Below are 15,930 nucleotides of genomic sequence, written 5' to 3'. Positions count from 1 at the left end.
ACACAATGTATACATCACTGACCTGGTGGTGGAGACACAATGTATACATCACTGACCTGGTGGTGGAGACACAAAGTGTACATCACTGACCTGGTGGTGGAGACACAATGTATACATCACTGACCTGGTGGGGGAGACACAATGTGTACATCACTGACCTGGTGGTGGAGACACAATGTATACATCACCGACCTGGTGGTGGAGACACAATGTGTACATCACTGACCCGGTGGTGGAGACACAATGTATACATCAATGACCTGGTGGTGGAGACACAATGTATACATCACTGACCTGGTGGTGGAGACACAATGTATACATCACTGACCTGGTGGTGGAGACACAATGTGTACATCACTGACCTAGTTGTGGAGACACAATGTATACATCACTGACCTTTTGGCCAGGTGAGCTAAAAATCAGGAAAAATAAAACCAGTTTTCAATATCTGTATTTATTTATTCATTTTCCTGAAAATAGTTGGTATATTTTATTTACACATAAAATTGTTATTTCTGAAACAGTTTTGAAGGCCTTATAATGGACCCAAATATTGAAAACAAGATGGGCCAATAGTTCATTAAAAAATGCAATATATGATGTATAGATTAAAGAATGAGTTTATAGAGTAACAACATAACAATAGACAGCCTCTCTAGGGATTGGAATGCTCTCTAGGTACTTCTAGTTATCAAGATTTCATGTATACAGACATTCTCCAAAAAATGTTTTAAAACTTGTATTTGTTTTCATGTAGTCACCTGAGCTTCCTCTCCACGAAGGCTATTAGAATACAGTCAACATAGGTAACACTACATGTATTGGTGGATGAATTATAATGCTTGATTATTTACAAATGGATCATATACCACAAAACGAAGGAACTTAATGTTACCACTGACCAACTTGGACGGACAATTGTTAATTTAAAGTGAACTCAGTGCTAACCGAAAGTTCTGTTTGTGACACAGGTCCAAAGTACTGATGACTATAGACACATTGGTACAATATCACAGTACTGATGACTATAGACACATTGGTACAATAAGATATCACAGGTCTGGGAGACACCCACACTATCAACAACCAACAAATTTCATTTACACACTGAAAATGATATTTTTCATGTTAACAATACTTTTTTGTTTTCTAATTTCTGATTCATTGTCTGTTGGTTACTTATAGTTTAATTATAGATTGCTTAATTATTTACTTATCTATTCTAATCCTCCTGACAAGATGTTGGGACTGGGTGTCTATCTGAAGAATCTTTAACATCTTTAACATACTTTGATACTTATATAGTAAAACTGACTTCACAAGTCAGCAATCTTTGTTTAATGAGGTATGCTTCCAAAATAATAACATTTCTTAAAGATTAGCTGTCAATTTATAAACTTTAACCATAACTATTTCCTGTATCAATAGAAAACTAAACTCTTAACAACAGGACAATAAATATTGTAAAACATCTGACATTCTGTTCTCATCACCCTATTCCAATGTAAGGTGACAGTTCTAAACAAAATAACCACTAGTTTTCTGGGTTTTTCTTTGTTGGTAGATAATTTTATATATTCTATAACTATAACATTATTTATTCTTTAGGCTCTCCGGCCTCCTCCTCTTCTCCTTCTCCTCCTTCTGTCTGCTGCTCCCCTCCGCCACTTTCCTCTGTTTTCTGTTCCGCGGGTTCCTCAGTTTGTTCTGCAGGTTTTTCAGCCTGAAAAATAAAACAAGACTTTAACCAATACTACCAATCCCAACACAATGTTACAATATGAAGTTATTTAAAGAGTGTTTTTTAGTTTGACAAAGTTGACCAAGATGTAACATTACAAAGTGTAACAGGCAAACTACCAGCCCCTGCTAGCTATCGCAGTCCTTTACAAGTGTCTGAATTTTGATCCAAATCTCTCAAGAAGCCTCTAGAGCCCTGGCAACGATTTTTTTAAAAAAAGGTAACTTGTCAGAGATATCATGGTCCATAAAGAGTGTGTGAAGGATCATGAAAATCATTCAAGGAATGAAGCTGTGAAAGTACTGACAATGAATACTCAAAAAGTTGACCTTGACCAAACAACCCTAACACTCAACTTGTCCAAGATATCATGATCCTAATCAAGAGTCTGAAGTTTGATGAAAAACCCTCAAAGGAAGCTGCTACAGCCAAGAAAAAGATTTCCTAAGCAAAAAATAGTAACAGTGTCCTTGACCTTTACCCAACAACCTTGAAACTCAAACTTGTCCAAGATGTCATTCATAGTCCTTTATCATTGTGTGAAGTTTGATGGGAATCCCTCAAGGAATTAAGCTGCTAGAACATTGCCAAATGATAGGTGAGGAAGACTAGTCCACACACCCCTCCCCCAGTACTAATTTACTACTTCATTAACCAGTATATATTTGAATGTTTTCATCAACATTTATATTTAGAATCTATAAAATCAAAACCAAATTCTGTCATCAAATCACAAGGACTTAATTTGTGAGTTCTAAAGTTTAAAGTCTTCCTTTTTATTTTGTTATCCAGGGACAGGAACATTTACTGATAATGAAAAATGTTCTTATAAACAATCAATAAGATTTAAAATATGGTTATATTTAGGTACTATTTAGTGAAAAATCTTGACTGGGTTCTTTTTGAAATATGCTTATTACTATTCATGGTGTTTTGGAAGGACAGCCAATACTAGTTATACTCCAATTAGGGTTGTTAGTCCGTGTCTCTCACCAACCCACACCCTCCCCTCCCCAACACACCCTATACAACGTTCCTGTGTTCACACCCAGTATTGTTACCCATTCTACTGTGTCAAATAGCGAAGACAAAATGATCATTACAAAAAAAGGAGGTGGGACCACGAAGAAAGTGATCACTGAGGCACACTATCCAGGGTGTTCTTATCTACAGAATGTTTAGCTCATGTTTCTTTTCTCAATTATTTGTTGAATTTTCTCTGTAGGTATATCATCAGTTACACAACTACTCTCTCTTCAACCACAAATCAATGCCAACTTGAAATCCTGTGTATTCTTATGTGTTTTTCAAGTGAACATTTAAATGTCTTGTTGATAAGTACTTTGAGTTTTCCTGTCGTGACCCCCTCACTAGCATGATAAATGTCTGGGTTCATTCAGGTGGAAAAACAGTCACCTGCTCAACACAAGGAATGATGTTGTCAGAATTAAGAAGGCGCGTGCCGAGAGTATTGTTGCCTTCCAACAGAGGGACAAGTCATGGGAATTTCTCATCTGGCAGGGCGAAGCAGCTCTCCTAAAGCGGGTGTTGACAAACGCAGCTCACTGTACTGAATAATCACTCACACTTGCTGATGAAGCGCACCATCGCCGTCACATTATCCTACAGGGATCGCTGGTCCGTAACACCCAGCCCTGGTCAGGGGAGCCTATTCTACTCCCATCAAACCTCTCTGCACCCGTAATAACTTGATAACTATGTTCTTGAGTTGCAGGGAAATTTATTCACAAACATATAATGTTTTAATTTTCATATGACAGAATTATGGACTAGGGGTTCTTCAATTATCCCTTCTGGTGATTTGAATTACGACGACAGCAGATAAAAAGCCAGTCCCTAATCAACATCCATAATTGCACTTTTGTCCTCACAACTTTGTAAAATAAGAAATATGGACTGTTATTTTCAATCTTTTGAGCAAGAAAAAAAAATGAATTAGTAGTAAACTAATGTTGAATTAAAGAGAACAGTACATATTTTCACTAACAGCTAAAAATAGATCTGATTTCTGAGTGATACAAATAATGTTACATCTTATTCAAACACTCTTCAGATGGAAAAACTTGCACAATACAATTAATTTTAAAAAAAAAAGATCATATTTATGATCAAATTATTTGAATCAAAAAGATAAATTTCAAAAACCTCCAGTTAATGTTTCTAAATAAACCCGACAACTACCTCCAGTTAATGATTCTATATAACCTTACAAAAACCTCCAGTTAATGATTCTAAATAAACCTGACAACTACCTCCAGTTAATGATTCTAAATAAACCTGACAACCACCTCCAGTTAATGATTCTAAATAAACCTGACAACTACCTCCAGTTAATGATTCTAAATAAACCTGACAACCACCTCCAGTTAATGATTCTAAATAAACCTGACAACTACCTCCAGTTATTAATTCTAAATAAACCTGACAACTACCTCCAGTTAATGATTCTATATAAACCTGACAACTACCTCCAGTTAATGATTCTAATAACCTGACAACTACCTCCAGTTAATGATTCATAAACCTAACAACTACCTCCAGTTAATGATTCATAAACCTAACAACTACCTCCAGTTAATGATTCTAAATAACCTGACAACTACCTCCAGTTAATATTTCTAAATAAACCCGACAACTACCTCCAGTTAATGATTCTATATAACCTTACAAAAACCTCCAGTTAATGATTCTAAATAAACCTGACAACTACCTCCAGTTAATGATTCTAAATAAACCTGACAACTACCTCCAGTTAATGATTCTAAATAAACCTGACAACCACCTCTAGTTAATGATTCTAAATAAACCTGACAACTACCTCCAGTTAATGTTTCTAAATAAACCCGACAACTACCTCCAGTTAATGATTCTATATAACCTTACAAAAACCTCCAGTTAATGATTCTAAATAAACCTGACAACTACCTCCAGTTAATGATTCTAAATAACCCTGACAACTACCTCCAGTTATTAATTCTAAATAAACCTGACAACTACCTCCAGTTAATGATTCTAAATAAACCTGACAACTACCTCCAGTTAATGATTCTAAATAAACCTGACAACTACCTCCAGTTATTAATTCTAAATAAACCTGACAACTACCTCCAGTTAATGATTCTAAATAAACCTGACAACTACCTCCAGTTATTAATTCTAAATAAACCTGACAACTACCTCCAGTTAATGATTCTAAATAAACCTGACAACCACCTCCAGTTAATGATTCTAAATAAACCTGACAACTACCTCCAGTTAATGATTCTAAATAAACCTGACAACTACCTCCAGTTAATGATTCTATATAACCTTACAAATACCTCCAGTTAATGATTCTAAATAAACCTGACAACTACCTCCAGTTATTAATTCTAAATAAACCTGACAACCACCTTCAGTTAATGATTCTAAATAAACCTGACAACTACCTCCAGTTAATGATTATTAATAAACCTGGCAACTACCTCCAGTTAATGATTCTAAATAAACCTGACAATTACCTCCAGTTATTAATTCTAAATAAACCTGACAACTACCTCCAGTTATTAATTCTAAATAAACCTGACAACTACCTCCAGTTATTAATTCTAAATAAACCCGACAACTACCTCCAGTTAATGATTATAAATAAACCTGACAACTACCTCCAGTTAATGATTCTAAATAAACCTGACAACTACCTCCAGTTAATGATTCTATATAACCTTACAAAAACCTCCAGTTAATGATTCTAAATAAACCTGACAACTACCTCCAGTTAATGATTCTAAATAAACCCGACAACTACCTCCAGTTATTAATTCTAAATAAACCTGACAACTACCTCCAGTTAATGATTCTAAATAACCTTACAAATACCTCCAGTTAATGATTCTAAATAAACCTGACAACTACCTCCAGTTATTAATTCTAAATAAACCTGACAACTACCTCCAGTTAATGATTATAAATAAACCTGACAACTACCTCCAGTTAATGATTCTAAATAAACCTAACAACTACCTCCAGTTATTAATTCTAAATAAACCTGACAACTACCTCCAGTTAATGATTCTATATAACCTAACAAATACCTCCAGTTAATGATTCTAAATAAACCTGACAACTACCTCCAGTTAATGATTCTAAATAAACCCGACAACTACCTCCAGTTAATGATTCTAAATAAACCTGACAACTACCTCCAGTTAATGTTTCTAAATAAACCTTACAAAAACCTCCAGTTAATGATTCTAAATAAACCTGACAACTACCTCCAGTTAATGATTCTAAATAAACCTGACAACTACCTCCAGTTAATGATTCTAAATAAACCTGACAACTACCTCCATTTAATAATTCTAAATAAACCTTACAAAAACCTCCAGTTAATGATTATAAATAAACCTGACAACTACCTCCAGTTAATGATTATTAATAAACCTGGCAACTACCTCCAGTTAATGATTCTAAATAAACCTGACAACTACCTCCAGTTATTAATTCTAAATAAACCTTACAAATACCTCCAGTTAATGATTATAAATAAACCTGACAACTACCTCCAGTTAATGATTATTAATAAACCTGGCAACTACCTCCAGTTAATGATTCTAAATAAACCTGACAACTACCTCCAGTTATTAATTCTATATAACCTTACAAATACCTCCAGTTAATGATTCTAAATAAACCTAACATCTATCTCCAGTTAATAATTCATAAACCTGACAACTACCTCCAGTTAATGATTCTAAATAAACCTGACAACTACCTCCAGTTAATGATTATAAATAAACCTGACAACTACCTCCAGTTAATGATTATTAATAAACCTGGCAACTACCTCCAGTTAATGATTCTAAATAAACCTGACAACTACCTCCAGTTATTAATTCTAAATAAACCTGACAACTACCTCCAGTTAATGATTCTAAACAAACCCGACAACTACCTTCAGTTAATGATTCTATATAACCTTACAAATACCTCCAGTTAATGATTATAAATAAACCTGACAACTACCTCCAGTTATTAATTCTAAATAAACCTGACAACCACCTTCAGTTAATGATTCTATATAACCTTACAAATACCTCCAGTTAATGATTCTAAATAAACCTGACAACTACCTCCAGTTATTAATTCTAAATAAACCTGACAACTACCTCCAGTAAATGATTATTAATAAACCTGGCAACTACCTCCAGTTAATGATTCTAAATAAACCTGACAACTACCTCCAGTTATTAATTCTAAATAAACCTGACAACTACCTCCAGTTATTAATTCTAAATAAACCTGACAACTACCTCCAGTTATTAATTCTAAATAAACCTGACAACTACCCTGAGTTAATGATTCTAAATAAACCTGACAAATACCTCCAGTTAATGATTATAAATAAACCTGACAACTACCTCCAGTTAATGATTCTAAATAAACCTGACAACTACCTCCAGTTATTAATTCTAAATAAACCTGACAACTACCTCCAGTTATTAATTCTAAATAAACCTGACAACTACCTCCAGTTATTAATTCTAAATAAACCTGACAACTACCTCCAGTTAATGATTCTAAATAAACCCGACAACTACCTCCAGTTAATGATTCTATATAACCTTACAAATACCTCCAGTTAATGATTATAAATAAACCTGACAACTACCTCCATTTAATGATTCTAAATAAACCTTACAAAAACCTCCAGTTAATGATTATAAATAAACCTGACAACTACCTCCAGTTAATGATTATTAATAAACCTGGCAACTACCTCCAGTTAATGATTCTAAATAAACCTGACAACTACCTCCAGTTAATGATTCTTAATAAACCTGGCAACTACCTCCAGTTAATGATTCTAAATAAACCTGACAACTACCTCCAGTTAATGATTATTAATAAACCTGGCAACTACCTCCAGTTAATGATTCTAAATAAACCTGGCAACTACCTCCAGTTATTAATTCTAAATAAACCTGACAACTACCTCCAGTTATTAATTCTAAATAAACCTTACAAATACCTCCAGTTAATGATTATAAATAAACCTGACAACTACCTCCAGTTAATGATTCTAAATAAACCTGACAACCACCTTCAGTTAATGATTCTATATAACCTTACAAATACCTCCAGTTAATGATTCTAAATAAACCTGACAACTACCTCCAGTTATTAATTCTAAATAAACCTTACAAATACCTCCAGTTAATGATTATAAATAAACCTTACAACTACCTCCAGTTAACGATTCTAAATAAACCTGACAACCACCTTCAGTTAATGATTCTATATAACCTTACAAATACCTCCAGTTAATGATTCTAAATAAACCCGACAACTACCTCCAGTTATTAATTCTAAATAAACCTTACAAATACCTCCAGTTAATGATTATAAATAAACCTGACAACTACCTCCAGTTAATGATTCTAAATAACCTTACAACTACCTCCAGTTAATGATTCTAAATAAACCTGACAACTACCTCCAGTTATTAATTCTAAATAAACCTGACAACTACCTCCAGTTAATGATTCTAAATAAACCTGACAACTACCTCCAGTTAATGATTCTAAATAAACCTGACAACTACCTCCAGTTATTAATTCTAAATAAACCTGACAACTACCTCCAGTTAATGATTCTAAATAAACCTGACAACCACCTCCAGTTATTAATTCTAAATAAACCTGACAACTACCTCAAGTTAATGATTCTAAATAAACCTGACAACCACCTCCAGTTATTAATTCTAAATAAACCTGACAACTACCCTGAGTTAATGATTCTAAATAAACCTGACAACTACCTCCAGTTAATGATTCTAAATAACCTTACAACTACCTCCAGTTAATGATTCCAAATAAACCTGACAACTACCTCCAGTTATTAATTCTAAATAAACCTGACAACTACCTCCAGTTAATGATTCTAAATAAACCTGACAACCACCTCCAGTTAATGATTCTAAATAAACCTGACAACTACCTCCAGTTAATTTTAGACCTCATATCTACCCCAGTATATAACTAGATAAGCCTCCAGTTATAGGGAGCTTTACAGCTATGAGACGTGTCTAGTGACGTATCTAGTGATGTATCTAGTGACATGTTTAGTGATGTACACGTACCTCTGTGGTGGTGGCTGCGGCGGGGGGTGGCACTTCCTCTGTGGCATTGTTTGAGCTGTTGCCACCTATCTCTGGCTCTAATGTGTCTCCTAACATTTCTCTTAACCTTTCGTCTAATTTGGCATATTGATCGAAACGTTTGCTGACCACCTCTCTCAGGATTCCATCTAGCACCATTCTGCCGAGCTGGGCCTTGTGTAGCTGCTCTTTGACTTGATCCATCAACCATGGCATAAATCCCTGCTCAATATCTGGTGAGATTAAAAAAATAATTAGTCATTGTCCATGTCCAATACATTATTGTATTTGTGAAAGTAACATTTGATGTCAAGATTTCTTGCTAAATGTGATTCTTAAACATTTCCTTTTACTGCTTTCATTCTTTTAACTTGATAATTTCAACTATTTGGACCCCCTGTTCCATGACTATTCTTGATATCATTACACTACAGTGAAATGTACAGGCATACCTCTCTCCACAGGATCGTAGAAGTAACCATTGTCTGATAATGTTCCAAACACTGTAGGCACCAAATCGGCGAGGTAGCTTTGAGCAAATGCTCTTGCAGCAATTTTTTCTGAAGTTTCGTGTTCTTTTTTCAAAATCTCTCTCTGTTGTTTCATACGTCTTTCCTATGATGAAAAACAAAAAATAAGAAAAAATGTATTAACCAACAAAAAAAAAAACATCAATGATTATAGATAGATATGCTTAAATACTGTTATGCAGGGCAGACAATACAAACATCTTTATGATTACTCCTATTGTAGATCTGACATAAATACACCTACCTTTTCCTCCCTGTGTCGCCTCTCCTGTTCCTCCAGTCTCTGTTGTTCCACCAATTCGGCATTTCTCAGCTCCTCAAAGGCGCGTTGTTGTGAGCGGAGGTTAGCTAACTCCTCCTCTTCCATCACCTCTAGTAATGCTTGTTCTACAGTTTTACCTACTAACACCTCTAGGATGGGCTTCACCTCCACATCAAAGTCAAACAGCTGTAGATAATACATAATGCAAATAAATTACTATTCTGGAGATAACTCATTGTAATATTATATTTTTAACATACAAACTTCATTTATAATACACCAGTTATGAAACAATTTATTTCAACTGGCACTAATCAAACTGGTTGTCCAGGATGGAAGCACACTGTGGATTTTACAAGTAGGAGGGAACAGAATCACATAGAGAAAACTCAAGTAACTGTGCAGGTGCTTCTTATACCTTTTCATGTCCAATCACGGACCTCACCTTGAACCTCTGTCATCTAGGGACACATATTGCCCCTCTAGCCACCCAAGGCAATGTGGCTCCCCTACCTGTTTTTCTTGATACCATGAGCAATTTTGATAAATCTTAATTCATATCCTTATCTATCGTAATGATATTACTGATATCATTATAACACTTACTTCTCCATCCAGAATCTGGGTGGCCATGTCCAATCCAGTCTTTGCTGGAACAAACATAGGTGATGGTGGTCTGTCGAGGAAGGCATCTGTTTGTACTTCTACATCAGCCTCTTCCACACGATCACTGAGTTCCTCCAGATACAGCTCTGTCTGGACATCGATGTGTTTACGACCCTCTACAGGCTCTGGAGATCGTGGTCGTAGTTGTTCCTTTGCCCGCTTTCTAGCTATTGCACGTCGTCTATTCTCCTGTTGTCTTTGAATTTCAATTGGATCTGGTTGTGCATGCTACAAATATTATAAAGAAATTACACACCAAATAAGATTAATGATCTTCTCCGATTTTATTTCGTTGTTGTTTTTTTGTCTCCACAACAGTAAAGCTCCTATTAAGACAGTGTTATCAGATCAAGGGCATTTTTATATTGATATTGCTCTAAAATGATCCAACCTTGACATGGTAGAGACATCCCACTGTTTACATTATAATGTCAACAAGCTAACCTGTTCTCACTGATGTATCTATATGACACCAAGTATTCTACTCACTTAATTAGGTTTGGTATGAGAAACATCACAAATTAGAATTCAAATAACAAGAACAATCAGATATAGCAAAAAGTGTTGTCATGTTGTAAAGTTTCATTATTTCTCAAAAAATGTTGATGAATACACAGTGAATGAATTACATCTGCTTACCGCAGGCAGTGTGTGTTGTGCATATGTATTTCCACGGACAATTCTTTTATCGTACATAATGTTTCCATATTGAGGGGGACCTTGGTTCCTGTAAAAGTAAATAAGCTGAAATTAAATATCCAAAACCAGGACAGCAGTACTTAAAATTTAGGCTTTAAACCTGAAATTTCAAATATAAGAGTTGGCCAGCATAATAAAATATATTTCCCTTGACACCAGGTAACTACTAGTAGAATTAACTTGATAATTAGAAATACTTCAAATTTTTGTAAGCCATCAAATCAGCAATGTGTAGTTAGCAACTCAATTTCAAAAATTCTAAAAGAAGATTTTATTAATAGAATTATAGTCTCAATTTGATAGTTTGAAAACGAAATGCAATTTATAATGTCTATGATAATAAATCTATTGAAAAGACACACAAATCAATTTTCAAAAGTTGAAAACAATGGTATCCTATTATGTTATTTATGGATGTTTGTGTGTAGTTAACATAAACAGATATCACTACAGCCCGAGTACAGGGATCGTGCAGACAATCATTCCGATACATACCCTCCTCCTCCTAAATCACCACCTATATCTCCTGCATCTCTATATTTTTTCCTCTGTTGTACTGCTCTGGGTTGACTGGCAAAGGTATAAGTTCCTTGTGCTTGATTTGTTTGGGGAATTAAACTTGCCATTTTGGAAATCAACCTCCAAGTCCAACTGTCAGTTGAGAATCACAACACCGCTGCGACTGCAGAAGAAGAAAATTGAACCCTATTAGACTGTGTCACAAATAAACTCCACGTCTGACATAAGGGACACTAATGCACTATTTAGAATGAATCCAATCAATGCATAAAACACAGTAACATTACATCAAAGGATCCGTTGGTAGGAGAGAATTACCTTGTTGGTTCCGATCAATGGCCAAATATTTACGAGTCACGTTGCCAAGATACAATAAGACCGCAGCAAATAAAATACATTTAAAGGAAATATTCTTAAGCATTCAATCAAGTAAATAAAAACTGTGTGCAATAAAGTTATATGAAAATGTTCAAGCTCAATATAAATTTAATTTTGATTGCTAAAAAATTATATTTTATCCGATGCTGAAAACGTCAAAGTGAGTGTATACAAATTACTAATTATCTGTAAAAAAGAAACGAAACGCATATACTTCTCGAGTTACCTCCCTTGATTCACATTCGTATAGGTGTTTAACCAAACGTGATTGCATTTCAAAACCAAAATACAGTAATCCATCTGTAAGTTTCGGTCGTTATGTCATGCAATGTTTATGATAACGAAACGAACTCAGCTTCAGGGAAGAATGGAAATACTGCAAACCAAAATGATTAACATCCTGGATTTATAAAGATAACTATTATTCAAAGATGCTTTTATGGTGACCAAATCGTTCATTTTGTTAATAAATGAATTATTAATATGTATTCATCATATCATACATCGCATAGTATTGTATCACATCATATATTATTACTCCTATGTAAAAAAAAAAAAAAAAAAAAAGATTAGCAAAAAGTTATAGACCAGTTAGCCGGAAAAGTGTAGTGGTAAGAATACTCGAATCCATTCTGAAGGACCGCATTATGGAACATATTACATGTATTTGTAACTTAACTTATAACTTAATTAGCAAAGCACATTTTTCGGTTCATAAAAGGAAAATGTACTGCCCTTCAACAAAGGAAAAAATTTGGAGTTATCCATATTTAGTGCGCACATAACAGAATGTGTGAAAAAAGACCAATATGATGACGGGTTTAGTGTGGAGAACATTCACAAATTTGAATAGGCAAATGTTTCTGCCATTATACAGATCTCTCATCATATCACCGCCATTGGAGAGATCATCACAAGAAATTCAACCCAAAACGCTAGCACACATAAAGTGTTAACAATGTACGTTGTGTGTATACTTTAAACTGTATTACACTAAAGAGGTACAACACAAAGTTATATATTTACATTTATTGTATGTATAATTCATAGCATAGAATCAATGTTTAACAAATCAAAAAAAAAAAAGTAATCAAGGAGCTCCATTGGAAGATGGACAATCAATATCAACGAGGTCCAGAAGCTAAAAGCTTAAAAAAAAAGACCGACGACTGAAATAACTGATATATCATCTCATATCTCATCGCATCGCATCTCATCGCATCCAGCATCATATCATTTTATACAATGGCACAAACACGTCGTTTTGTTTTTGTTGCTTTGTATTGTTTTGCTTTGTTTTTTTTGTTTTTTTTTTTTGGGGGGGGGGGGGGGGGGGGGGGGGGATCACAGAAAAATATAACAGAGAGGGTCTGGGAGAGGAACCAAGGCTCGACTCCTTACTCGGCTCCTAACGGAGAGTGTCGCAGTATCGACCCCTAACGGAGAGGGTCCCGGGCTCGGCCCCTAAGGGAGAGGGTCCCGGGCTCGCCCCTAAAGGAGAGGGTCCCGAGCTCGGCCCCTAAAGGAGAGGGTCCCAGGCTCGGCTCCTAAAGGAGAGGGTCCCGAGCTCGGCCCCTAAAGGAGAGGGTCCCAGGCTCTGCTCCTAAAGGAGAGGGTCCCGGGCTCGGCCCCTAAGGGAGAGGGTCCCGGGCTCGCCCCTAAAGGAGAGGGTCCCGAGCTCGGCCCCTAAAGGAGAGGGTCCCAGGCTCGGCTCCTAATGGAGAGGGTCCCGGGCTCGGCCCCTAACAGAGAGGGTCCCGGGCTCGGCCCCTAACGGAGAGGGTCCCGGGCTCGGCCCCTAACGGAGAGGGTCCCGGGCTTGGCCCCTAATGAAGAGGGTTCAAGACTGTCTCTAACAGAGCTATTGAAATCGAAGCGATATAACAGTAAACAATATTAACCGTAAATTTAAAATGAACTTGACTGACCATTAACAAGTTCTAGAAATCTGTTTTATGGTTACTATTAATGTGAATGGCAGGCGGGTTGCTGTGGTGGTGGAGTGAATTGTAGCCAACACGTCTGCGTCTTCCACTAAAATGGACTGGGTTCGATTTCCCTGTAGCACAAAGGTTTCTCCGGTGATGTATCAAGGTCCTGCTCCCTGCCACATTTCTGTAAAATTAACAAAATGTATGATTTTAATTGAAAACATGTCGACACAGAGATTCTAATTTCAGGAAAATCTATTCATAGAGGCCGGGTAAGTAAGGGTGACAGTGCATAATGACTGTCAAAGTCAGCAGATTATCACCTGTAAACGCCAAAAAAAACCTAATTATTCAAATATTACGCAGATTCATTAATTACCCTTTCATTTGACTAAAAGATATGGAGGTTTTGCCCTATAGGCCATTGAAGTGTATTTAACGAATGATAGCGACGATTCATCACTGTACAAGGTATAACAAAGTGCTTCATCATAATATAACATCCTCGTTAGTACTCCTACTGTCAGTTAGCTTGGTTAATATCGCCATTGATTACAGAGCAAGTATACCACTGTGGTGTAGGCTGTGTCTATACTTGTGAACCAGGAAAGCAGAGTTTCTTTTTCATTGTCGATCTTCATGGAAATGATAATAACGTATGTTCGAGTTTTAGGTACTCCTTGATTTTACTGACATTTCAATGTTTCTTGTACACAATAAATGATAATAACGTATGTTCCAGTTTTAGGTACTCCTGCAGTGAATTTTGCTGGCATTTCTATGTTTCTTTGAACACAATAAATGATAAGTACATATATTCCAGTTTAAGGTACTCTTTGATTCTACTGACACTTCTGTGCTCCTTTAAACACAATAAATGATAATTACATATATTCCAGTTTAAGGTACCCATTGATTTTACTGACATTTCTGTTTTCCTCACACAATAAATGCCATCTCAGTATGAATGAGGAAGTATGACGACCAATTATTTTTTAAACATTTTTAATGTCAATAAACTCCTCATGAAATGAATGAGGGGGTTGAGTATCAGTCACATTTCCATGTGTTTATTGTTCCAGTTTACCTGGTTATTCATCGACTTAATTAGCCTTATCACCTGTCGTGCAATCATTCATTGGTAGACTAGAGCCCCTCCCCCTAACGGTATACTACCTGTACACTACCTGTCTTACCGAGACCAGTCTGACACCTGCTGATCGTTCGGTAAGTCCTTATTATGTTGATTGCACAGACAGAGTTAATTTGTATGTAGCTTGTTTTGCAGACACATATCATAAATACCATGGAACATGTGTTTATTATACAATGTTTTATTGGTAACTATAACTCATTCTCCGTAATTATCAACTTTATAATCGACACAGGCGATTTAAACCCATAACATAGATAGACAATGTATACAATGTAACACGGACAGGCAATACATAACACGTACGAAAGGACGATATATAACACACACGGACAAAATATATATAACACGGACAGACAATATATAACAATAACATAACACGGACAGGCAATACATAACACGTACGGAAGGACGATATATAACACACACGGACAGAATATATATAACACGGACAGACAATACATAACAATAACATAACACGGACAGACAATATATAACAATGATATAACACGGACAGACCCTATATAACAAGGACATAACACGGACAGACAATATATAACAATAACATAACACGGACAGACAATGTATAACAATAACAAAACACGGACAGACAATATAACACGGACAGACACGGACAGACCCTATATAACAAGGACATAACACGGACAGACAATATATAACAATAACATAACACGGACAGACAATATATAACACGGATATAACACGGAGAGACAATATATAACAAGGACATAACACGGGCAGACGATATATAGCACGGACATAACACGGACAGAAGATATATTACACGAACACATCAAGGACAGACGATACATATCACGTACGGACGGACGATATTTAGCACAGACATAGCACGGACAGACAATATATAACA

General features: G+C 35.7%; 1 protein-coding gene across 1 annotated transcript; it reads right to left on the bottom strand.

Annotated features, from left to right (window-relative positions):
- Positions 1-435: 435 nt before the first annotated feature.
- LOC117328107 (radial spoke head protein 3 homolog B-like) lies at positions 436-11,950 on the bottom strand. The gene is made up of 8 exons (XM_033885472.1): positions 11,895-11,950; positions 11,553-11,739; positions 10,998-11,085; positions 10,299-10,586; positions 9,675-9,878; positions 9,353-9,515; positions 8,883-9,133; positions 436-1,723 (listed from the first exon to the last, which is right to left on the bottom strand). The coding sequence occupies exons 2-8, from the start codon at positions 11,681-11,683 to the stop codon at positions 1,598-1,600; spliced, it is 1,251 nt and encodes a 416-aa protein (XP_033741363.1). The 5' UTR covers positions 11,684-11,739; positions 11,895-11,950; the 3' UTR covers positions 436-1,597.
- Between the last annotated feature and the right edge of the window lie 3,980 nt (positions 11,951-15,930).

Source organism: Pecten maximus, chromosome 5 (assembly GCF_902652985.1).
Source record: "Pecten maximus chromosome 5, xPecMax1.1, whole genome shotgun sequence".
Lineage (NCBI taxonomy): Eukaryota > Metazoa > Mollusca > Bivalvia > Pectinida > Pectinidae > Pecten > Pecten maximus.
Note: the sequence above shows the minus strand (reverse complement) of the source record. Positions and strands in the feature narration are given on the sequence as shown.

What these genes read in the sequence shown, in the direction of transcription:
- LOC117328107 (XM_033885472.1), bottom strand. Translation starts at nt 11,683, where the DNA reads ATGGCAAGTTTAATTCCCCAAACAAATCAAGCACAAGGAACTTATACC. An exon ending in CCCAGATTCTGGATGGAGAA is followed by an intron (nt 9,879 to 10,298) that starts GTAAGTGTTATA and finishes TATTATCTACAG; the next exon opens with CTGTTTGACTTTGATGTGGA. An exon ending in CCGCAGCCACCACCACAGAG is followed by an intron (nt 1,724 to 8,882) that starts GTACGTGTACAT and finishes TTTATTTTTCAG; the next exon opens with GCTGAAAAACCTGCAGAACA.